General features: G+C 40.1%; 1 protein-coding gene across 1 annotated transcript in view; it reads left to right on the top strand.

Moving 5' to 3' along the window:
* Window positions 1-23,803, top strand: part of aff2 (AF4/FMR2 family, member 2) — a 242,409-nt gene that overhangs the window by 56,525 nt on the left and 162,081 nt on the right. The window contains exons 2-3 of the mRNA XM_061725886.1: window positions 14,392-14,512; window positions 22,626-23,265. Of these exons, the coding sequence (XP_061581870.1) occupies window positions 14,392-14,512; window positions 22,626-23,265 (761 nt within the window). The remainder of the gene's footprint in view (window positions 1-14,391; window positions 14,513-22,625; window positions 23,266-23,803) is intronic.

Here is a 23,803-nt window from a genome sequence, read left to right as displayed (position 1 = left end):
ACACACCCACACACCCACACATACACACACATGCAAGAGAGCATTCAAAGCCTTCCTTCCTAATTGAGCTGCCTGGTTAAATGCAGGTTAAATCAAATAGAAAGAGTTAAAAACATGAAGGGCATTTTTATGACACCACTTGAGCTAAAGGTATAATCACCGGGGGGGTTTTATTTGTGATTTATTTTAAAGCTAATGATTGATTAATGAGTTGATTCCTGGAAGAAATATCTCCAGTAAAAGTGGGGACTGAACTTTGAAGAAAAAAAAACAAACCTGTCCAGTTCTCTGGCTGGACCGTGTTGTGAGCACAAACAAAGCTCCATTGTTGTCACGAATAGCAGGATTTTACAATTTCTCGCATGAAAAAAGGAACTCCAGTCCTTGCCTTTTGTTCTGTTACTCACAAAGCAAATTTGAGTATATCTTAAAGTCCAAGGATCAGGTTTAGTCTATTTTTGCAAGGTGATAAGTCTGTTGAATTCAAAGTAAAGAGCAAGTTATGCTTCAAAAACAGATCTTTTCTCGCACGGTTTCTAACCGTTCATCAAAGCATGCGTGAATAAAATGATCAGCAGATATGCAAACTGGTTTAAAAAAAAAAAAAAAAAAAGCAATGAAAAAATGCAGGTGTCTTTGGCTCAGACCTCAGACCAGTTTGATTTGACCCCACCGACACACCAAGAGGAGAGGAGCTGGTTTTCGGTGTGAGCTCGGAAGCCTTTTTGAAGAGAAAGCATGCCGAACCAAAATAGGACATTCCTGCCACAATCAGTTTATTTGGGGGCACTGAATTAAGTTTACATTTATATCCTCGCAGACATGAGCAGGCAGCTAAGTCTCATAGTTCACAGTTTTTTGTGATTAATTCAGGTCCTCCATAACCCGGAGCAAACAACCAGGTTACGTTCAGAGGGGTGTGTTGCCATAGTGATTAACATACTGTGTTGTAAGTGATGGAGCTTCCTGACTGGAGTTTCCCCCCCGTAGGCTCAGTGGGTGACCAGGTCGTTGCATCTTGTAGTTTGGCCCCGTAACCAATCACATCAGCTCTGCCTTGACCTCAGCGCTCCACAATACAAGTTGTGTAGTGTGAACAGCAATCTGCTGTAAAGGCTGGGGAGAACTGCCAGCAGTCTCACCTCAGAATTCAGCAGACAAAACTCTTATTTTCCAACATAGAAAATGTAGATCCATGACAGCTAGTTCCCATATGGACATTTACAGAAAGTAAATAAATTAAATTGAATTAAGTCAAATTAAATCAAAGTACATTAATTAAATTAGATTAAATTAAATTAAATTTTAAAGCGTGTTTTGATTTAGATATTATTATTATAAAACTATATAATTCTCAGTAAATTATATATTGCAATTATTACTTTACTTTCATACGATCAGTCTTTTTGGCTTTTGTATTACATATATTGTTATTTATCGTATATGTATCATATACTGTATATATATATTACGATATTATATTACTATATTACCATCATACATACATAAATACATACATACATATTTTATATATATGTATATGTTATATTATACATGTTTCTGTTACACGCATGCATTTATGCACATATATTTTTATTCCATTTTTTTTTCTTTATTTCTTTTCTCTTCATATATTTATATGATGTCCAACTTTGCTGATGCTTTCACAGGCGGACAGATGCCAGTACAGGTGTGAACGTGCTGCAGGGGACTTGTACATTTAAACAAATAGAAAAAGGTAGAGAGTGTGCATGAGGTTACTAAATATGAAAATGTATTCAAACTGAGTTTAGTCTTACATTTAGGGTTGGTGTGTAACGCACTTGGGCATTCACAAGTTGGTTTAACAGTAGTCATGTTTCCATGACACTTTTTTTGCAAAAGAAAAGCAAAACTCCAACTTTGCAATAAAGGTAGTGTCTGGTGGGGGTGGGGTGTGGTGGTGTTTCTACTGAAAGATGTTTTTCCCTCTATTAACTCTCCTCGTTTTCTTTCTGTATCGCCGTAACATATCTCGTCCTGCGAAACTTCTCTTCAAAGCAATGAAAAAGAAGATCTTGACTTTGAAGAAGGACAAAAACATCTTAAGTCTTTGACAAATGATTGCGTGTTTTGAAAATAGTCAAGTGGATGAAGGCAGCGGATGATCGTTCAAATGACTGTTTAGAGGCGAAGTCCTTATGTAACGCGGTAATGCAGGATGATTAAGTGGTGTTATAGCATGACTTCATCGTATTAATGAGGGCAAAGACAGCTGGAAACTAGACTTTGATTACTTTAGATTGACTGACACATTCAGCGCTGCCAGAGACGTTCAAATGTATAGAAAGTTTTGGATTCTTGACATGCTGCAAAACCACCTCATGAAAGCGTAGAAGGGCTTTGCACTTTAGGTTTTCCTTTGTGATATTGATATTTTGTGGAAATCTAGTGGTAGTGGAAACACGACTCGTGTGTGCGAACGCACCACCAGCTCGTTATTTAATCTGCTGTGGAAATTGTTTAAGCTCCATGTCTGGCATTCTCCCAGCTCTGCATCCAGCAAGCACATGAAGATCGTCATTTAACTGGATGATGTTTGATTCAGAACCCTAAGCTTGTTGGGCTCCTTGTAGTGAGTGAATGTGCCTGCTAGATATGCAGCTTTTTGCGGAGTAAATAGCACTTTTTCAATTAATACAATGTATATATTTTGATGTAGTTGCATAAAATGCACAGAGGCTTGCCCGGGTTGCACTTCTTTTCTTTGTAACACCACTGTTTAATTAGTGCTTCTCCTCACAATTTCTTGCTTATAAAAAATGTGTCATTATTTTGTACATTTGCAAATCTAATTTTCACAGCTTCTGCACTGTGAAAATGTTGGCAAACGTCCTGCTATCATGGGACTCCAAGTTGGAAAATACTATTCTAAATTTTGGGAAAAGAAAGAATAGCCATGAAAGTGAAGAATGTTAGAGTAAGTGTGCTGCAAGAGAAAGGTGTAATCAGAAGAAGAGCAAACACAACACAAACACACATAACATTCAAAGAAAAGTCTCAAAATCTAAGGGAGATTCTTTTCAAGCACTGGAATTCAGACTCAAATACAACAACACCCAGATTGAAACATACCATAGTCAATCTGATGTTGAATGGCAGAAGTCTGTAGACAGCTTTGCTCTAAATTTCTTGATGGCTGCAGGTGAGTTGGAATTTATTTCCAAATCATTGCTTTAAATTGCCCTGACAGCTATTCCCATAAGACACAGATGCAGTTTGAGTCCTCAAAGTCAAGCTCCAGTAGACTTCCAGTGAAGCAGCTCCAGAAACTGTCTTGATGACATACCCAGACTGGAACCTTTCCTCCTACTGATGACAGAACATGTTCAACTCAAATCAATGTCCATCTTAGACATCTGGCTTCCGTGCATTTTATTGAAAACAACCTATATTTTTCACTGGCATCAAATATAAAAGCTGCTTGTTATAGAATATAACTTACGGAAGAGTATTAGGGCCAGGCAAGACACAAATAATAATAATATTTTAGAGGAGGAAGATTTTTTTCGAGAAAAAAGTCGAAATGTCAAAATGAATGTTGAAGCACAATTTTGAGAAAAAAGGCGAAATGTTGAGAAAAAAGTCAAAATGTCGAGAAAAAAGTCGAAATGTCGAGATTAATGTTGAAATACAATTTCGAGAATAAAGTCAAAATTTTGTGAATAAAGTTGAAAAGTTGAGAAAATAGGTGAAATTTCGACTTTATTCACGAAATTTCGACTTTATTCTTGAAATGTATTTCAACATTAATCTCGACATTTCGACTTTTTTCTCGAAGTGCAAAATAAAAAAAAAATCTTCCCCTCAAATATTTGTTTAGATTTTTTCTCCTGCATGGCCCTAATACTCTTCCGTAATGATTACATCTAACAGTATCAAACAAATGTAATGCATGTTTGATTACATACCTGTACATATCAATTGTGACAAATCTGTCAACTCAACTGTGTAGGAAATGTACAACTTAGAGCTGAAGTGGTCACTCTCCCTCATAAGAGCCTCTGATTAAGCTTGATTAATCAAGGAGGGGGATCTGCCGGTGAACTGGGCAGCTGCCTGCTCCCACAGCCTGCTGAGTTGCAGTATCCGTGCTCTGCTAGGGGCACTGCTCAGGAACGGAGTGAACACTACTGAATTTCTGTGCAGTGGAAATAAATGACAGAGTGATGAGGCTCTGCGAGAGACATTGGTCTGTGTGTGCATGTGTGTCTGCCTGCATTTAGTTATCAGGGGAGCACAGCATAGCTCTGCCGAGATTAAATTCCCAGAGCTCCCTCTGACTATCAGCATTACTTCAGGACACATACACACAAGCGCGCGGAGGGAAAGCAGAGTGGTAGGAAAGAAGCTTCCATCGCTACATTTTCATTCACAGAAAATATCAACATTGACAATATGCCAACTGCTGATATCACCACTGCCATTTATCCCCAGCCATCCTGTCCAATATATCTGTATGCACGTCATATCTTCAGACATAAATGTATGTCTTTATTCATTTTATCAATAATAAAGTATGTTTCGTTTGTTTACAGTTGCCTTTGACTGAATTATTCAAATGCTTATGAATTTAGATTAAAAGAATGTTAATTTCAGGGCAAAATTATAACACTACCTTGATTCTTACTTTTCTTTATTTTGCCACTGCGATGTAGCTTTTATCTTCAAATCTTTACTTTTCATGTTTTCATTATGTAAAGCACACGGAATTGCCTTGTTGATGAAATGTGCAATACAAATAAACTTGCCTGGCCTTGCCTGGCCCGGCCTTGCCCTGCCTTGCCTGGCCCGGCCTTGCTTTGCCTTGCCTTGCCTTGCCTTGCCTGACCTGGCCTTGCCTGGCCTTGGCTGGCCTTCCCTTGGCTGGCCTTGCCTTGCTTTGCCCTGCCTTGCTTTGCCCTGCCTAGCCTTGGCTGGCCCGGCCTTGCCTTGCCTTGCCTTGCCTTGCCTGACCTGGCCTTGCCTGGCCTTGGCTGGCCTTCCCTTGGCTGGCCTTCCCTTGGCTGGCCTTGCCTTGCCTTGCCTTGCCTTGCCTTGCTTTGCCCTGCCTTGCTTTGCCCTGCCTGGCCTTGGCTGGCCCGGCCTTGCCTTGCCTTGCCTTGACTTGACTTGACTTGACTTGCTTTGCCTGGCCTGAACATAAAATTTTAATATTTACAGGTTGAAAGTAGAACTGCCGTTACAGCAACATTTATGCCACCAGGTCCAGAAGTATTTAGGCCATAACTTATTACAGGAAATGGATAATACCTTATTATCCATTTCCTGTTGTACATAGAACAATCGAGATGTGATCAGAGTGCAGACTTTCAACTTTGATATAAGTGGTTTCACTATTTTGAAATTACAGCCATTTACAGCAACGTATTAAGGCAAAGGGCTAAACAGTGTCTTGACCAAGTAGCATAATTGTACATACAAGTTTAAATTTAAATACCTTTATGAGAATCCTCTGTGGTGTAAGAGCGCCTGTGGTCTGCAGCGTTTCCTCCCTGGAGAGGATTTGTCAGGGCTTCACCCCAGCACACTCCAGCTGCTTGTTTGTGGGCCTTTCTGCCATCACTTTGTCTTGTGCAACTGAAAGACACGCTCTGCTGGGTTCACATCAGGCTACTGACTGACTCAGACATGTTTGCCTTCAAAAGTCTTGACTTGCTTTTGCAGTCTGCTTGGGTTTATCATCCATCCGCACTGCAAAGTGCCATCCCATCAGTTTTGCAGCATTTGGCTGAATGTGATCAGAGTATACTGTCTACCCTCTGCCATCTACACCTCCGAATTCATCGTGCTACATCTTCCCGCAGTCACATCACTGACAGGCACCTGCTCCGTAGGGAGCCGTGCATGCCCATGCTGTAACACTTCCTCCACCATGACAGACATATGATGTGGTTTGGTTTGAAGCATGAGCTTTCTCTGTCCTTCTCCGTACTATGCTTGAAATGGGTTGATCTTGTTTCATCTGTCCAGATAATCTGATTCCAGAGTGTTGTATCAGGGGGGATCATGTCTTTGTTGTGTCATGGTTGCACAATTTATGCCACTTACTGTAACTGTCAACCTTGATAACTGTTTTCATTAGGGCTGGGTATTGTTAAGAACCTTTCGATTCTTTGGGTTTTGATTCGATTCAATATCGATTCGATTTGGATTCGATATTGATTTAAATGCTTCGATATTGATTCAGTAAGACGTAGAAATACACAAATACCTGTTGGCAATTATTTTTATTTTCATGCCTATAACACGTGGCATGTTACTTCACATAGAAATGAACCTAGCAATTAAACTTAGCAGCATCATAATGGCTCACTTGGGCATTTGTACTGTAGTACAAAAGTTAAAATAAAAAAAAAAACACATGACAGTTCTGTGTCAACATGATCGCGTATCGTGGTTCAAGTGTGTGTACCATCTTCTTAAAACCTTTTCCACAACACTGTACGGTCGAAGGTCCTTACAAATGAAGACGCCACGGACTCCGTTATCTTCCGTGCGCGGACAGATCTTGGCGGTAGTTTGCAGACAAAGACTTTGTTTTGGGTCCACAGTTTTAGCCGTAGGTTGTTGCAGGGTGTCCGCATGGTGTCGGCTTAAGTGGTTCCGCAGGTTTGTCGTGTTGCTGTTGTATTTTAGTTCTGCCTGGTACAACTTACACAACACCCTACTTTTGTCTGTTTCTCGTGTTCCTTCTTTAAATGGAAATTCAAAATTAGTCCAGACGTCTGATCTGAAAGATTTTCCGCTTGCCATCATCGCCATTTTATTGTTGTTTGGTTGCGTGCAGCCACCGTCCAAAAAAAGCAAATCATAAGAAAATGTTGCGCACAGCGCCCCCACTGGCCAGGAGGTGAATCCATTCAGAGGCTTTGCTTAATCGATATTGAATTAGGGGCGGGGATAATTGCGATGCATCGATTTTTTTAATATTTTTACCCACCCCTAGTTTTCATAGATAGGTTGTGCTCTTTCTAGCTTCATCATCAAACTGGTTTCATAGAAAACATTAAATGGAACAATTATCACTGTTAGTTTGGATGAACATTAATTATTTATTCATTCATATTCATACATTTGATTATTTACATTTTCTGTATCTTTTAAATGAAGAAATCTGTCCGCACTAAATTATGCATGCTTTGCATAAGGGGTAGGGATGCTCAACCAGTAAACAGAGAAAGAAGTACAACTATGTGGTTTATGTTCTGGGAGGTTTTCGAGTGCCTCGTCCATAACAGTTTATTTTTTACTGGCTAAATCTAACATGGTGGTATAGGAACATGAAGATAAAAGCACTACTGGATAGTGGCTAAAGACAGCAGTCTAAAGTTAATATAAGTGTAGGAATCGAGGGCTTGGAGAAGATTTAACTCAACCCCTCCATTACCATATTTTTGATATTTGTGCTTGTTAAAACTGGTAAACACACCTTGTCATGTACAAAAATATCTACAATTATACCAGCAAGTGGCGATTATCGTGTGGTGACACGTCATGCCTGATACTGAAGCCTCATCTAAGTTTGCCAAATATGAGATTGAGATGTCTGAGATGCACGATGTCATCCTGATCAGCAATGGCAGGTTTCATTTGGACAACTACATGAAGAGTAAGCTTGAGGACCTACCCACATATTTATTAGTGCGTTACTCTGAATCAGTTTGAAGAATGAAAAGTGTGAGAAAGTATTTTTCCTCAGCACAGTCCCAAGATGACCAGTCTGACTTTACTTTCACTTTTGTTTTTTTCAAAAAGTTCAAGAAGGTTTTATGACAGAAATTGACAACAATTTGTGTCATAGATATGATATCTTTCACAAATGTACGTTCGACCACCTGAGCTGTGAGCTAAAATGTAAACGTGTTTTTAAAGATGACCCCTGTATTTAAACTTTGGCACACAGCTTCTGCAATACTATGTGTCCATATGAAATAACTTTTTTTATTGGATAAAAGGGTGTCAGACTGACAGAAATAGGTTGGTTGGACTGGACCTTTCAAGGAAGAAAAAGATAAACTAATTTTCTTTCTAGCACATACGGTTCTCAGGATATGAGCCAGAGCATAAAGCAACTTGTAATAGTGACACTGTGGGTCATTTCACTTGCACAGCACATTTCACTGACGAGGAGTCTGTGGGGGAGGTTTGGTGTTAGTATGATTTACGGCTCATGCTCGTCTTATTTTGCTGGTGAAAAACAATATTCTGAACAAAAAAACGGTGGGGGTCCATCAGCTTTGCATATAAATCACAGTCATGACCATGGACCAGCGTCAGTAGGTCGAACTTTGTTGCAGCTTCAAATGTTTTAGTCAGAATATGTTGATGTAACATTATCTTTTACAACTACTTATGTGAACAAACAACACAAACCCTTAAAAGTTCTGATGTGCCGTCATTAGTCTTTTGTCTGCAGGTAAGGTCTTCCTAGCGTTCTTTAAACCTCCCTGTGACTACACCAAACCCCATAGCTGCCTTTAGTGCAGGGGTCTTCAACTGGGGGTCCGCGACCCCTAGGGGGGCCGCAGAGGAACTGCAGGGGGTCCAACAACTTAAAAAGAAATTAAGGCAATTTTAACCCAAATAATTTGTGAGAGTTAAAAAAAGGCTAAATATATATATATATATATATATATATATATATATATATATATATATATATATATATATATATATATATATATATATATATATATATGTATATATATAAATCTCCATTAACAGGCGATAATAATCTACTTGTTTATAATCTACTAATGATTCCCATGACGTGAGTCATGTGACTAATGTCAACTTTAGAGCGGAAAAACGAGCTAGCTAGCTGTTTCAGAGAAGAAAATTTGTTGCGAAATTGACTTAGCTATTTCATATTTAACGCTAGTTAGACCTGATGGATAAATTTGTGACAATAACGAAGCCTAACGCTGGAGATTGTAACGTTACAGCTCGGCCTAACGTTACTCCTTCCACTTCTGACGAGGCCAAAGTTTCATCAGCCATAAAATAAACACATGTAGGCTAATAACCCAGTCAGGAATTGGGTAATAAGGTGATATAGCAGAATAAAACACATTCAAAAGTTATTATAAGCCAGGCTTAAAACTTGACACATAAAAAAAGGGAAAAAAAAAAAAAGAATTACAAGTCCCTCCTCTGTTTTTCTCTCATCCAAAGAGTCCCTGGGCTAAAAAAGGTTGAAGACCCCTGTTTTAGTGAATAGGAGGCATACTGTACATATACCAGCACCTTGTTCCATCCTTAATGACGGTTCAGGTTTCTGTCTTGTTCTTTTCTTTTTTTGGAACGTCACCAAAAAGTACGGTCAGTCTGTTTCTTTGAACTTCTCTTGTTGCTTAAATAAAAAGTATTACTGTACCTGATATGCACAACAGAGTTACATTTCCTGCTCCTGCTGCCCGTCAGACCTACATGTGGACGTGTTAATTACCTTATATGACCTGGATCTGACGCGTGGCAGACGTATGCAGAGACAGCATCCCTCACATGGGACTACAGCACTTTGGGTATCCGTGAGCATACTGTATACATGCGTGTGTGTTTGTGGTACTGACACCACTGTCAGTTATCTTTCAGCAACGACAGACAACACACTCGTCAAGCAGCCATCCCAGAGCACACAGAGGTGTTTGTGCAGTGCTGTAGCCGGCGCATAGAAACACCTCACACGTCAATCACTCCGCCTGGAATTCCCACTGCTCTCTCTTGCTTTTCGCTTCTCCCATCTCCCTACTCCTTTGCCTATCTTTGCACTCTGTCTTTAATCATTCTGTTATTTTTCTTTCCTTTTAAAGAAACTGTCTGCTGCTCTGAAACTGGGTCTTTTTTCCTCCCATGGGTCTCTGTTTTTTTTTTTCGTCTCTCTTTTTCCACTCAGTGCTTTTCTTTTTCACCCTCCCACATATATCTTGGTGATAGATTAAATGTTGAAGGCAAGGTCTAGTAGAGAAAGTTTCTTTAAACCGTGTTGATTGCTAATGAGGGGGCCCGCCTCTTCTGTCAGGAGAGAGTCTGATAAAGCAGGACCTCCTTTCCTGGGTCAGCAGGTCATGGCTTCCTGCGTAACGGGTCATTACGCACTCTTCCTCAGGGAATTGAGTTTTGTAGATGATCTAAAGTGTGTATTTGTGACCGTGTGGTCAAAAGTGACTAAAACTACATAGTTATTTACAGAACGTTTCCCTAAACTTGCACAGTTCCTCTACAGGCACATTTCCATTAGACCTAAATTTGCGCAAAACCAAATATCAAAAAAGAAATCCTGCAATGGAAATGGCACTAATTGGAAACCAAATTGCCAAATACCGAATAAACCCTTTTTCTCTTCCAGGAGGTGGTTTTTCAGGTGATTTGATATTCCACTAATTCCCAAAAGTGTAATGGAAACGCTTTTTGCAAATTCCCACATCTCTGGCAGCGCTGGATGTGATGTAGCCGGTCAATTTAAAGTAATCAAAATCTAGTTTCCAGCTGTTTTTGGCCTCAATAAAACGATGTACTTGCGCTGTAACGATACTTGATCATGATGCATTACCTGGGCTTAGCCTCTGAATAGCCATTTCAATGATTATCCCCTGCATTCATCATCCCACTTCTTTCTCAGCAGCGGTAGCAGCAATCAAAATCATTTCTCAAAGATGTTTTTGCTCATCTTCTTTAACATTGAGCATTTTTTGTTGTTGTTTTGAAGAGAAGTCTCACAGGACAAGACAGGGAGAGTTAAAGAACTAAGTTTATTCCAAAAAACACCATTCGAAGGAAACACTTACCCCCTGGAGCGCTACCTTATCCATAAATTCAGAAATTGGATTGTATTTTATAAAAGTAATGGAAATGCAAAGTATGATTTCCTGCCTATTCCTTCCAGTTATTTTTTGGCTTTATTTTGTCTCCTATTTTACCTTTCCTTTTTCTACAATAATCTACATCAGACATATCATGAATTTGCTCTGCCATCCCAAATAGAAACACCCACCAAACCATTTACAGTAATGTTGGGATGGTAAAAGATTAAAAGCAGATTTTATGGGATGCAGAAAGTCAGCACGGCAGGACATAAAAGCTTCTGTCTTTTACAGGATGTAGTAAACACTGGCTGGATTCGGTGCTCGCCGAGCCCACCTATGTTGAACTGCATTCATCAACAACACTATGTTGATGAATGCCTTCCACACGGCAGCCATGCCTTCATGTTGCGTTCGACATAGCAGAAAAAGGAATGAGTAAAATGTTGCATTTTCAAGGTCTTCCTGGTATTATTGTGATGGTAAACTATTAAATCATGCTGCTTACGTGGGGAGCAGGTCTTCTGAGGCCGAAGCGAACCCCACCTTGGACAGGTTGCAAGTCTATCCCAGGGCCCCAAAGAGACAAGTGAGACAAGCAACCACGCATGCGTACACTCGGTCATAGTTTTGGAATAATCACAAAAGAATCTAACAAGCAAGAAAAGCCAAAAAAGTATTTGGAGAAAATGCAGACTCCACACAGAAACCCTCAGCCAAGATTTGGACTTTGATGCACAATATTTGTGTAGCGTGAGTTGTTGGGCAGATTGCCACATGTGTTTATCAAGAAAGGAAGTCACACACCATAATGTCACATACAACCCCATGTGGTTGTGCTCTGTCATTAAATCCTCCTTAAAGAAGGGCACCAGTCCCACCTGCAGTGGAGTAGGCCCATACCATGACGCTGCCACCCCCTTGCTTTGGCGTTCTGAGGTCTACAAACTTCCCCGTTTTTCCTCTGAACATTATGATTATTATGACCAAACTGTTCGACTTTCAGCAAACCACAGGACAGACTGTTAGTCAAGGAAAGGGTATTATTGTGATGGGAGTGCTGAGTGTGAGCTCGTCATCGATCAAGCAGGAGGTCAAGAATTATCCACAGTTCTTAAGGTTCACAATTTCTTTCCAGTCTTGGTTGATTTCTCTCGACTTTTCTATGATGTCATGCAAAGGGGCCCCTTGATGCTGAAGCCATGTCTTAATCACTTCCCCAGATGTGCCTCCAATTAACTCAGATGATGTAAGTTATTCATCAGAAGCTTTTAATGCCAGAATTGCATCACATGGAAATTACAGTTGGCCCAAAGCAGGATGATTCCTGGTTTCAGGAGCTTTTTTTGTGAGTAGTGCTTGTGTAGCTTTTCTCCAGGTTCTCTGGTTTATGTATATGTTGGTACATTTCCCTAAACAGTATGGAAACTACTAAAGCTCTGATCAGCAGATTTGGAAACGTGACTCCCAGGTGGATAGGCTTAGTGTGTGTCCTTGCCTACAGGTTTAAGTCAGCTTGCTCTTCTGCTTGGTGCGGTTCATTTTGGCTGGTGTGAATGCAGTTATTCCCAAAAAGCGGTGGTCTTGATTTGAACGTGATCCGTGGTGCAGAAGGGGTACCGAACCAAAACGGGACCAAGAACCAAGAAGTGCATGACAGAAAGGCATTAAATGAAGTGTAGACTTCAGTTTCAGTGGGATTAACACTGAGGTAAATCCTGTACTGTATAGTTCTGCACATTTAATGCTAAATCCTGTAACATTATGATACTGAACCTTTGGTGAACTGAATGCATTAAAATTCCCTGCCCCCTATTCATTTTCACACAGCAGTATTTAGCAAGAGCAGTAAATAAAGGGGCATAAAGAATCACTGGTGTAACAACTAATCCACATGGGTTTGCAGTTTCACATTTACAAGCATACACCAGTATATCCCACAATACTGGATCGTGTATTTCAAACCTTTGTTACCACAGCACAGACATCTGGACAGTATGCAGTGTCGACGCTATATCGTATATCGGTATGATTTGAATTTTTTCTGTGTGAAAAGGAACTTGACCCAGTTGAAAACACTATACTTTACCCATACGCATGTTATTTGGACCACACCGAATGAAGCTATGAAAGCTAAATTTAATTCCTTTTCAAGTTCAGTCACGGTTGGGTGAAACACCCCGAGTGTTGATGTCTACGGCCCGGTTTCACTAGTATGAGTGGTCCTTGCTCTGGCACGACACAACTCCCAGTCCTCGCCACAGCTGGAAGGGTGGGCTTTGGTGCAGTTAGGTCATGCATGTATCAGGACCAGGGTGTGTGCACAAAGTATCCATGACATGTAGATGCGATGCATCTTTGCAATAATCATTTATCGAAATAGCAGCATCATTCTGAAAATCTAAAATGTTAGGCAGGGCAAGTTTATTTGTATAGCACAATTCAACACAAGGTAATTCAAAGTGCTTTACATCAACATTAAAAGCAGCAAGACACAATTCAACAGTAAATAACAAATAAAATGAAATAAAATGATAAGAAAAGAGGTAAAATAATAAAAAGCACAAGTTGTTAAAAATAAGGGCAGTAGAGTACAGCAGGTAAGTATTTAATTTAAGAGTAGCTTCAGTAAACAGTAATGTTTTTATCCTGGTTTAAAGGATCTACAGTTGGAGCAGACCTCAGGTCTACAGGAAGTTTGTTCCACCGGTGAGGAGCAGAATAACTGAACGCTGCCTCACCTTGCTTGGTTCTGGTTCTGGAACCACAACAAACCAGATCCAGATGAACCTCAGGGGTCTGGGAGCTTCATAGGAACTAACAGATCAACCATGTATTCTGGTCCAAGACCATTCAGGTCTTTGCAGACCAGCAGTAAGATTTTAAACTCTTGAAGCCAGTGTAGTGATTTCATGACCGGTGTAATATGGTCCAGTTTCCTGGTGTTTGTAAGGACTTGTAAGGACTGCAGCTGCCTGATTGATTTCTTGTTCAGGCCTGTAAAGATGCCATTGCAATAATCCAACCTACTGAAAATGAATGCATGAATACGTTTTTTCATGTCTTGTTTAGACAGAAACAGGTGGTAATAGGCAGATTTAGTAATATTTAGTTACAGTTTCATATCTGATAGAAACCTATCCTGCAGGTGTGTCCTGTAGCAACATGATGAGGTATGTTCATGTGGCTGGAAGGGAAGGTGGACTGGCCCGGCCACAGCATGGACCAGCGTGAGCGTAGCCTCAGAGCCATTATTGACACAATGAAAGCACTGCTTACACTTAGGTTAAGAATATTGCAAGAATTAAGCTTTTACTGTGATTTTCTTTCCTGTCCGTCTTGTTAAGATGGAATTTTAATAATTTTCACTGCGTCTGTACGACTAACCCCGTTATTTTCATATATCTGTCTATTCTAATTACACAGGCGGGAAAATTACTTTTGCCAATCCACTCGCATCGCCTGTTTATTAAAATCCACTGCTACTGCAAGACTGTTTATTGACTCTGAAAGTGAATCTTACGTGCGTTTGTCTTTGTCTTTCCAGTCATCTTGAGTCGGAGCGCAGCGCCCTGAAGAGGAGGGAGTGGGAGAGGAGGAACCAGGAGGTGCAGCAGGATGAGGACCTGTTCTCCACCGGATTCAATCTGTTCGGAGAACCCTATAAAGTAAGAGGAGAGGTAGTTAACCACGTGATGGGTTACATGATTACACAATTACACAGTTTGGACACACGTTCATATACAAATGCTAAGGGTCCCCCCTTATGATCCAGGTCCTGGTCCAGGTTTCTTCCTCCTGGAGGGAGTTTTTCTTGCCACTGTTTGGCTTAAGGAGCTTAAAGAGTTTTTACCTGCCATTGTTTATGTAATAATTGCTCAGGGTTCATGTTCTGGGTCTCTGGAAAGATCCTAGAGACAACTTCTGTTTATACTTTACGCTATATAAATAAAATTGAATTGAATTGAATTGACAAATAATATCTCCAAACCTTTGACCAGTGCCCAGAAACGGAAATTCGCACCACAATGTTTTCAAGAAGTAAAACATTTGTTGACATTTTTAATTTTCTGTTAGATCAAAGTAATTAAGATGGATTGCATCTCATGCATATTTTGGGTAAGTAAGATATGCATTTTGCACATGTAAAGCCCTCTCGCTGCTGCAGAGATTGCAGCTTTGGTCACATGGAGTGGATTTACAGCTTTTTCACTTGTTGAAACACTGAAAGTGATGCACTGTGTCATGATTTAAATAGAATTGTTATGGAGAATAAACCAAACTACAGTATATCATCATCTATTGCTTTGTGGATAAAAGAAGAAGATGAGGGGACAGTTGGCCATGTGCTATGTCTGCCTGAAGTCTTCAGCATGATCTCAAACATGTTGGTTCTGTTCTATGTTCTGCGTGTCTTGAAATAAATGTAGTCTCTTCTTTCGTGGAACATGAACTGGCCTCACATGAAGTCCACAGCCGCTCTCCGGCTCCCCTTTATGAGATGTATTTGGTTTGTTCCCTCTCATTTGCTTCCACTACCATCTTTAGCACTTGTTTACGTTGCCCAACATGTCGACCTTGGGACAGACCAGACTGTAGATATTGAGGAAATGTTTGCTGCTGTCTGAGCACAGATGAAAAGACTTTTGACGTTTGGCGGCAGCTGAAGCAGAAGAAACCTTGTTCTTGTAATGAATCCAATCCTCAGGGCCGCCACACGCCAACTAATTGCTGGTGTGTGTGTGTGTGTGTGTGTGTGTGTGTGTGTGTGTGTGTGTGTGTGTGTGCGTGTGCGTGTGCGTGCGCGTGCGCGTGCGTGTGCGTGTGCGTGCGCGTGCGCGTGCGCGTGCGCGTGTGTGTGTGTGTGTTAGAGAGAGAGGAGAGAGCCAGGTTGACTGGGCTGGCTGGTGTGAAGGGTGGGGTCTTAAACACTACTTTTACTAGAAACATGTATTTTGGTGTCTATAAAAAGTACTTTAAAGATATACTGTGATGTGATCTACGTCGGACAGTTGTTCGCTACCTCTCGACATACGTTGTGTTTTTTGCAGCTCGCACTTACACGTCTATCATTTCTAATTCATCAGGGCTTCAAACCCCCACATTTATCCTTTTGATTTATATTTAAGAATTTATCTGAAAAGGCATTCTGTGATAGTGTAAAACCCGCCAGTATTAGAAAAATGAAAGCTTCTTCAAGAAGCAGCTTTAATTTGATTGCACTTACAGTAATCACTGCAGTTGACGACTCTATAAAGACGTTTCCTTTTATCTGGGTTTACCATCTCCGACAACCAGCGTGGATTAGACGAGGCAGAGACAAGGCGGTGGAGAACACGCAGCATCTCTTCATAGATGCTCCTTTTATCAGCCAAGCTGAATAATAGTCTTGTAGTAATAATCTAATAACAAAGGTATTTACCCTCTAAATGATGCAGTTTATTGCGTGACTTTAAAGCAGCGCCACGTGCCAGGTGATCCCCCTCCTCTCTGTTAATGAGAGCGGATGCAAAGTCACACATGACCTTGCTGGATCCAGCCGTCTCAGACTGACCTCCACGCTGGGACGAGACGGGAAACTAGAAAGAGCTGCCAGGAGATAAGAATACGCCTTCAGGGAGAAGAGCGCTTGTGTAAGACGATCAATGATTTACAGCAAATCTCGGTAATGTAATTATGTCTTGGAAAGTTTTCTTCTTCAATTTTTTATCATGTCGTAGAACATAAGAGTAAAGCAGTATTATCTCATGAGAAAATGATAATATATATATATAAAAATGTATATATATATATATATATATATATATATATATATATATATATATATATATATATATATATATATATATATATATATATATATTAATAACTTAATGATAAATGTTTAATGTTTGAAAATGAGTGAATTGCTCATCATTAGTCCTTGAAGACCTGGGGTCCGTTTCACAAAGCAGGTTCAACAAACTCTGAGTCTAATCCTGAACTCTTAGTTGATCTACTCTGAGATCAGAAACTCTGAGTTTTCGGTTCCAGAACAGCGGATTTGAGGTAATTTACTCAACTCTAAGTAGTTTCACCTGGAGTTAAGCGCGTGCGCCACAACTATAAAAAGCCAGTATCTATAGAGCCCTGATACAAGGATTCACCATGACAACCGGCGACAACAAAAGATCCACATACTTTTTTTTTTTTTTTTTAAACTTTATTTAACATTTCAATTTACAAAATCCCTTTGGGAAAAATTTGTTTGCATCTGAAGATCCACATACTTCACGCCGTGTCCTTTTTCACCCGAATGGAATTAGAGATTTTAATGCGCGCATACGGCGAATTTGAACATGTTTTTTGAAAAAAAGAGTAACACCGCAGCACAGAATATAATATAAAATTAATTTAACAGACCTCCACATCATTCACCTGCAATCCTGTGGAACTCCTTGATGGCTTGGACAGGTTTATGTAGGTTTGCCACCCGTCCCTTGAAATACGGAATTGTTCCGTAATTGGGAATTAAAAGTTGCGTTCCGTATTGAACCAATAGAGACACATATTATGCTCTTATTTATTTATGTAATAATATACAGGCGGAGGTCGGAAAATTGGAATATATTGCAAAACTTCATTCGTAGTAAATTCAATTTAAGGTGAAACAAATATTATTTCCCACTACATGCAAAGTGAGATATTTCAAGCCTTTATTTGTTATAATTTTAATTTATGGCTCACAGTTTATGAAAACCCCAAATAAAAATCTAAAAAAATTAGAATATATTATTAAATCATTAAACAATTCAATCATCAAAATGATAACAAATAAAGGATTAACATATATTGCTTTGCCTGTAATGAGACTATGTATAATGTACATGTATTACACGGTCTGATAACCATCTCCCGACGAATATTTAATTCTCTGCGCATTAATGCTGCACCTTCATCAATTGTGTCTTCATCAAAAGGACATGCCATGTTCGTGACAATGGATTTCTAATATTTATACTGACTCTGTTTTTAATGACAGACGGCAGAACTTCGCCAAAACTCGCCTGCTGACTGAATGAATGAGGAAATCAAATGTGCGTGTGTCTCTGAAAGAGGCGGAGACACAGAAAAACTCCAGGTTTCACGATATAAACCTGGTCCCGACCAGGTTAGGTTCAGAGCTTCTGTTACTACGGTAACTGACCGAGAGCTTAAATTACCTCTCTTTGTGAAACAGGCTAGAGTTACTCCTCTTTCTCTGGTTTGAGTTACCTCCCTTTGTGAAACGGAAAACTCAGAGTTTCCCTCATTTCAGGGTTAACAGACTCAGAGTTTTCACTAAACCTGCTTTGTGAAACGGACCCCTGGTTTATATCTTCAAAGTTCTAATTTTTCTGGTCAAAACCTGCATTCATTGATTTTATTAGAATATTAATAAATATTAATCTGAGAAGCTGCAACATTTGCAAATGGCATTTGATGTAAATTATGAGACATGCATTTGTTTATTACGGAGGTACGTCTTTGGTGTTGTACTTCTGAGAAGGTTATTTTTTTTCTTTTCTTTTAAACACCTCATTATGACCGTAATTAACTTAACAGTTGTAGTTGAAGAGAAAGTAATTCAGATGATACACTGTGCGACTGCGTCATTCACAGGGGGCTGTGCACTTGTTTCATGTTCTCCATCTAGTCAAGTGATGAATTGACTTTGCAAAACAACTTCAATATACCTTGGTATTTTCACCTTCTGATTAATACTTGGAAGCAATTAATTTTTTTATCCTCACATTATTTCATGTTCTTTGGTTTATGAACATATGGAGACATCGTCCCTTTCAAATGATGCTGGACTTGTTGGACCTAAATGATCTCTGGGGTCTTATGGCAAAGAGGTTTTTTTTTCTAATCACTTTCTTCTTTGCTCTCTACCCTTTTGTCTATCAAATGTCCATCACTCTGCTTCTTTCTTCCTCTCTCCAGCTCTCCAGTATTCATTCTCTGTGTCAGTTATTAGCTAATCCCTATTCTAATCCTGTTAAGGAGCGTTATGCTGTTAGCAGCTATTTGGGATAATCTATTCTTTACACACACACACACACACACACACACACACACACACACACACACACACACACACACACACACACACACACACACACGCACACGCACACAGACATATTCATTCTCTACTTCTCCTCTGTTTCTCTCTTTACCTCTCTGTAAATGTGTTTTCTGTTCCTCTTCAGCCACCAGATCTTTTATTCATGAGCTGGAGTTGGAGAAGAGATGGACTAATTTATTCACAGCTAACTTAAGCTCACAGCTACAGTGTGCAGCGTTTGAGTGGATGTGTACACAGAGAAATGACATCTGTTAAGATTATTTCAATGGCATTCTCTCTTTTTTAATATGCATCTTTAGAAAGGATGGCGTGATGCTTTGCCCTGTCTCATCTCTCTGTAGTTTTGTGGGTTTTCTTCTTTATTGGTGTAAAAAAAAACGTACAGGCTTATTGATTACTTTTCCTTAACTAAGCATTAGTAACATGAGACTCATCCTGTCATTAGTGGATGTTGCAGATATTCTCTTGTGCCTCTTGTCTGTGTTTCATAATAAGAATGAAATTGTTTCACGTGGATTTTTTTTACTAACATACATCCTTTTAGGGCTTTCATCTTTCCCTTCAAAGCTATAAAGTGTGCAGCTTTATGCTAAAATCATGACCTTACGCTGCTAAACACACTACCCTCAGACACTGTCTGGAGCTCCAGCAGTTCAGACGTGTCGTAGCACACAAAGGGATGTGCTGTTGCTGCTGCAACATAAAGAATCACCCTAACCACAAGGTATTTGTTCTGGTTTAGGTGAAGGATGACGCCACGGCAGAACACGCAAGGGGCGGGACGTCATCGAGGCGGGATATTACTCCAATTTGGCTCTGTTAACATATTGGATGTAAATAACTGAAAGTTAAATTCCAGTAAAATGCATGTTAGGCTTTATAAAGGGGACAAAATATGAAAACAAACATGCTAGTTGTCACGGTTGTGGTTTGTTGAGGACCCAAACGCAGGAGAGCAGGAGGCAGGAGTTGCAAAAAAGCAGGATTTATTTAGCAAAAACCAAACTAAAAGCGCTGCAGAGCAGGATACAAAACAAGAACGTGAACGTGAACGTGAACCTGGCTACAAAAACCTGACGAGGAAAACATGGAGGTAGAAACAGTACGGACCGACCATGGATGTATTATAAAACTGGATGGGACACTAAAAATGGCCGCCCATTCATTTCAATGCATTTTGCTCAGCCAGCGCATACGCCGAAAACATTTCTGACTTCCGGGTTTACTTCCGCTTTATGCGGCCCATAGAGCATGCGCAGTTGAGTCACCTCCCATGCTCTGGGGCAATGACTCGAATATTAATATAATATGTATTAATATAATATATTAATTAATGTATATTATTACATGTAAAGTATTACATATATTATTAATGTATTAATATAATATAATTACATAATATATATTTATATAATACATCCGTGGAATGCATGGACACGGCTGTGACGTCAGCCGTGACGTCACGCCCAGAAAGAGACTTTTCTTTGACTTTTCTGGCCGTTATTAAACATTTTTGACGGATATAAAGTCCACTTAAAAATATAGAATACAAAGATTAGTAATTGACGGTGATTACAGCTGGAGGTTCCTGTGAACAGTTTTAGAGGCTTCTCTTTTACTATTGCGGTCTATGGGAAAAAAGCTTTCTGGGCCCCATGGGATTTTTTGTTGCAGTACCGCGGCTGGCCACTGGGAAAAGTCGGCATGCCTTCTGAGTGCGAGACCCGGGGGCTGGGACCGACAGGGAGAAGGGGAATGACAAGACCAGATATACACAGGGGATAACGAGACACAAGTGCAGACGATCAGGGCAGATGGGAAACAGGAGGGACAGAACTGAAACTCAAAAACTGGGGGGAAGTGGCAAACCCTGACACTAGTAGGCAAATGTTTGGGTGTCTGACGCATCTACCAACTCAAAATCTCTGATAAAATCAACCCGTAACTGAAGGTATTTAATGCTTGTTCAGATGTAGAGGGTGCTGTGACATCAGTGAGCCAGATCAGAGAGTTATCTAACGTTCCCATAATTAACTCCACCCAGTCTCACCTTGAGTTGTATTTGTTGTATATCTGAGGGTGTAACACAAAGCTGTAGCAGACCCTGCATGAGAGAGGGTGGAGCGGAGTTGAGACACTCTTTTATTTATTGCTTTTTAACAACTATCTGCACATATATTAATGCTCAGTACCATCATTTGGATATATGTAGATGTAGTTAAAACGATAAGAAAGGAGCATGGGTTCTGGGATGATATGCGTACAGATAAACCTCAACTACTGTGACATCAAATAGTTGTTGAGACTTATGAATCTAAAATATCCTTAATCCTTAAATATTTATACATTTGGTGAGATATTCATGGCCCCCATAAAATGAATCCTATTGGCTCCGGTGACCTTTCTACTTTCTTTACCGCCACCATGAGAAAAAAAATATCTGGCCATTACTTTGGGTTGTAATAAAATCCCTTATGTTTCTATTATCTGGAGCTACTGTTCTGGATTACAAATGTTTTACACCAGCAAATGTGAGTGACATGGAAACAGCACACCTGCCAACAAAGCATTTTAGCTAGAACTCGCCAAACATCTGAGTACCTTGACCAGTTTGTTGCCGTAGAATCACACCAGCCGTCATGACATTTAAACACCAACACAACTCATCTATACCATATTTACAGACTCACGTTAAACCATTCTGGAGTTGAAAAAGGTTAGAATATTGCAAAGGTCATCAACTCCTGCTTAACTGCCCCTCCGTTAGGGTAAATACATTGGTGTTGTTGTAATGATTTGCAGTGTTATGAAGTGCTAAACACACAATCACACTCTCGTAAGTCCCTTCTCAGCAACGAGGCGTCTCCATGGATCATTGCATGTTATTAGACTATTAATTTTTGATTGTCTGAAGCTGTTTCCATGTGAAAAGAGAAAGCACACTTAATAACACACAAGCACAAGAGTCGTGCCCGTTAAAAAGAAAATCATAGACTTAAGACTTTAATCAAGTGCTTCTTTATTTTAACCTGAACTTTTAAAATACTAGTTTTTAAATCGCTTTTTTTTCTCAGTCATAGTGAAAAGTGAAAAATCAATATTCTCATGGGTTTGTTCCTTCTGGAGCTCATTCTTATTGTAAGGGTTATGCCTCCTTCTCCTTTGAATATAATCTACTGTTTAATCAAAAGTAAATGTAGTTTAATCATCACTTCTTCTTTTGTTTTATTTGACATGCTAATACCATTAGCGCAGCAATGATTAGGCAAACGGTGTGGCTCATTAACAAATCTGTCACTGACTGAAACAAAAAGCACTGCTAATATATTTTAAGGAGCATCTCAGGTGCTATACGATCACATATAAGCAGGAGCTTCACTTTCTTCATGCAATGATTGGTGGAGAATCTGGGGTCAGGCTAATAATGATACCCGCCCCATTAATTTTACTGCTCCTGCCTGGACTAGAGTGTCGTAAAGATGGCATGTATATAATTAATCATCTCATCCTGATGTCTGGTCAGTGGTCACCCTATCCATCTTTCTCAGTTCCATTTCAGATGAGTAAAGAGGTCTTCTCATCAATCTGAATAAGAAGAAAAATGAGAGACGTAATTAATGCACTTCTGTTTCTCCTCTCCCCCTGTCCTTTTGTTCTTTCGTCTCTCCTTTTAGACTAATAAAGGTGATGCATTGGCCAACCGTGTGCAGAACACGTTGGGCTCCTACGAGGAAATGAAAGACCTGTTGACCAGCCACTCCAACCAGAGCCACTTGGTGGGGATCCCAAAGGGCAGCACTGCAAACAACCTCCAGCAAACCCCGAGCTTTCCAGCCGCAGAGAGACCTGCCATGGAGTCCCAGTTTTTCAACGAGGCTTTGAGAGGAGGAGGAGAAGAGGGAGCTGGGGAGAAGAGAATGGGAAGCGCACCTTCTTCCTCCTCGGCCTCCATGCAACCACCGGCCGTGACCACATCAACATCCACCGCAGCAACTATTCCACATCAGAACTCCAAAAAGTCAAGAAGCTCCATGGACTGGTCCAGGGGGGGCCACGGGCAGACGGCCCCGGCAACGGGCCTTGTTCTGGGCCTAGGGCAGGGTGGGCAGGGGCAGGTCACGGCTGGAGCTTCCGGCAGCAGGAGTAAAATGTCTTTGTTAGAGGAACAGCAGCTCCAAAGGCACGAGGAGCTGTTTAGCTCGCTTAAAGATGAACTGGGGCTGAAAGAAGATTCAAGTCCCTCTTGCTCCTCCTCTTCCTCCTCTTCTTCTAGAAAACACTCATCCCACTCAACCAGAACCCATCCTGTTGCAGGCAAGTCCCACACTGCGATGCCACTTAAGAGGAGTTTAACATTTTGAGAAAACTGTTTATGGACAGTCGGAATTCAATAAAAAACTATTTCTTATATGACATTAAAAAACAAAAACAAAACTATTCTGCTAAACTCAAACCCTACTGTCAAATTGCATGTTATTTTGACAAATCCTACCAATTTAATGTCTCAAAATAGGACAAGGTTTCTCATATAATGTAGCTGGATGTCAAATTACTCAGGCATTATCTTCAGTAGTACGTCCATGCTCTGGACGTTGATGCTCCAGAGTTTTCCTCCTGGCCTTTGACCCAGAAGTAACAGAAGAAGCCAGTATACTGAAAAGGAAGATGTAAGAAAATACATTAAAACTTTGCTAAACAACTGAAATCAACTGAAACTGAAAGCTGGTGAAAGGGTTAGCTTAATTGTAGCCAACTTCAAAAGCATTCAAGCTACAGAAATATGAATCAGATCTCCATTAAAAGTGACATTTGCGGTGCTTTCAGTAAGAGCCAGTGGACTCTTATCTCTCAA

This window comes from Cololabis saira, chromosome 7 (genome assembly GCF_033807715.1).
Source record: "Cololabis saira isolate AMF1-May2022 chromosome 7, fColSai1.1, whole genome shotgun sequence".
In the NCBI taxonomy this organism is placed as follows: domain Eukaryota; kingdom Metazoa; phylum Chordata; class Actinopteri; order Beloniformes; family Belonidae; genus Cololabis; species Cololabis saira.
The sequence above is the reverse complement of the archived record's forward strand: the minus strand, read 5'-3'. Positions and strand labels throughout refer to the sequence as shown.